The 2500-nt window shown below is 47.2% G+C and overlaps 1 protein-coding gene across 1 annotated transcript in view; it reads left to right on the top strand.

Annotated features, from left to right (window-relative positions):
* Window positions 1-2500, top strand: part of prkcea (protein kinase C, epsilon a) — a 20120-nt gene that overhangs the window by 5658 nt on the left and 11962 nt on the right. The window contains exon 2 of the mRNA XM_084455923.1: window positions 949-1012. Coding sequence (XP_084312049.1) covers window positions 949-1012 — 64 coding nt within the window. The remainder of the gene's footprint in view (window positions 1-948; window positions 1013-2500) is intronic.

Here is a 2500-nt window from a genome sequence, read left to right as displayed (position 1 = left end):
CCAACCACATTCTCTGATTGGATAGTACGGAGTGTGGGGGCTGGAGTAAACTGAAAGAAAAAGCTAACTGAGAATCAAAGTCACTTGGAAGTTGTAGCATTATGAAATCATCATTGTAATGCAGGAGTGATATGTGGAGTGCTTCCTGTCATATGAGCAAGCCTGCCTGGCCTGGTTCATAACCCTAGCTCTGACATATAGGGCATGATAATGATTATATGAACATCATTATATATATATATATATATATATATATATATAGAGAGAGAGAGATCTAGATAGATAGATAGATAGAGATACAGTATATATATATATATTAATGTTCATATACAGTATGAGGTGTGACCGAAAAGTCCCCGGATTATGTCAGCCACGCTCATGGCTCTATTTGAATTGAAAAAACAATGATATCCCTTTGTTGCCCTTTATCTCACGACTATTCTGGTATAATATTGTTCACCTCACTCAATCGGTGCTTCTGTGACAGGCTGTTTTGTAGAGTGTCGCAGGGGTAGCTTGTCACAGTTGTGTCACTTTTCTCTACCAACTCCCAAAACTCAACAATTTTATTACAATAAAGAAAGTACACTCTCAAAACATTTTAATTATATAATCTGCAGAGAAATGACACATTGTCCCCCTGAAAGTAGCCCCCCCCAGAGTTAATGCACTTCTGCATTCGCTTTTGCCACCCATGGAAGCACTTAGCAAAGTCCTCCTCTTTGAGCCCCCTTAGTTCCCCACTCACGGTGGCTTTGATCTCTTCCAAGTTCAAGTTCATTTCAAGTTCAGTTCAAGTTGACACAATCCGGGGACTTTTCGGTCGCACCTCGTATGTATATACTGTATGAACATTAATGATCTAACAACATTAATGAACTCCTTTTCTCTCTCTCTGTCTCTCTCTTTCTCTGTATCTCTCTATCTCTCCCCCTCCTGTGTGTCTAGATTGACTTGGAGCCGGAGGGGAAGGTGTATGTGGTCATTGACCTATCAGGATCCTCCACTGAAGGTAAGACCAGCAAAACGCCCTCAAAGCTCCGCGACATGCGGGGTTCAGTCTCAACACTTTGTCCTCACTTCCTCGTGTCCCTCTTAGACAGCACTGGAGGGTAGGAAGGAACCGAGAAGACTAAGAAAGTGAGTGAATAAGAATGCATTCCACAAGGGGATTGCATCTTTTTGCCCTGCCCTGTTTAAGCCTATGAGAAATCATGTGCACACACACACACACACACACACACACACACACACACACACACACACACACACTAACCACATTTTGTAGCTCTGTACAGAGTGATTGCACCTGCACATGTGTGCCCTGCACCTGTGTGTCTTCGTACCTAGTTATAAATAGATTCTTTCACTGCAGAAACCAATGACTCCTGAGCAACGAACAGCCAGGAGGGAGGGAGGGAGAGAGTGTTGGGGCTGGAGCTGCTAGAAAGGGAGAGAGACTAAGACAAAGAGGCTCGGAGAGAGAATGAAGGGGCCACAGGATGTGGACTATAGGCATTACTGTCTTAAAATAGCAGGTGGGATAGAGCCATGGATTACATGACACACACACACACACACGCGTGCACAGCGCACACCTTCCGTCCTGGTCGCCCCTCTCTTCAAGCTGATTGGCTGTTTGCCTGTGATCTCTCTTCCCACTATCTGCCAACTTCTGAACTTCCTCCCAGAGTTCACCTGACCTCTGACCCCCATGCTAACGCATGGTAATATATGCAAACATGTACAGCATGCGTGTGTTTGTATACGAGGCGAGCGAGTGCAGAGGGCGTCAAGAAGCAAAGAGATGGAGATGGAGAGAGAGAGAGGAGGAGAGGGAGAGAGAAGAGGAGAGGAACAGAGAGAAGAGGAGATGGAGAGAGAGAAGAGGAGAGGGAGAGAGAGAAGAGGAGAGGGAGAGAGAAGAGGAGAGGAACAGAGAGAAGAGGAGATGGAGAGAGAGAAGAGGAGAGGGACAGAGAGAAGAGGAGAGGGAGAGAGAGAAGAGGAGAGGGAGAGAGAGAGGAGGAGAGGGAGAGAGAGAGGAGGAGAGGGAGAGAGAAGAGGAGAGGAACAGAGAGAAGAGGAGAGGGAGAGAGAGAAGAGGAGAGGGAGAGAGAGAAGAGGAGATGGAGAGAGAGAAGAGGAGAGGGAGAGAGAGAAGAGGAGATGGAGAGAGAGAAGAGGAGAGAGAGAAGAGGAGATGGAGAGAGAGAAGAGGAGAGGGAGAGTGCAACGGTGAGAAGGAGTGAAAGGGGTGGTATTTTTAGCAGGTTTTTTTCTCCCCCCATTGCAATCTGTTCAGCACAGCTCTGGGGCCATATCCCCCGTCTGTCCACTCTTCTCCTCGCCTCCCTCCTCCTCGCCTCTCTCTCTCTCTCCTCCCGTGTCTTCCTCCGCAGCTCCTTCTGCGCTCTGTCCCTTTCCATCTTCCTCTCACCCTCTGTTTCTCTACATACACTCTTTCGTCAAGCCCCCCCGCTATTTCTTCACACTTTCA

This window comes from Borostomias antarcticus (assembly GCF_949987555.1).
Source record: "Borostomias antarcticus genome assembly, chromosome: 22".
Classification (NCBI taxonomy): domain Eukaryota; kingdom Metazoa; phylum Chordata; class Actinopteri; order Stomiiformes; family Stomiidae; genus Borostomias; species Borostomias antarcticus.
This window is presented reverse-complemented; position numbering and strand designations above follow the sequence as displayed.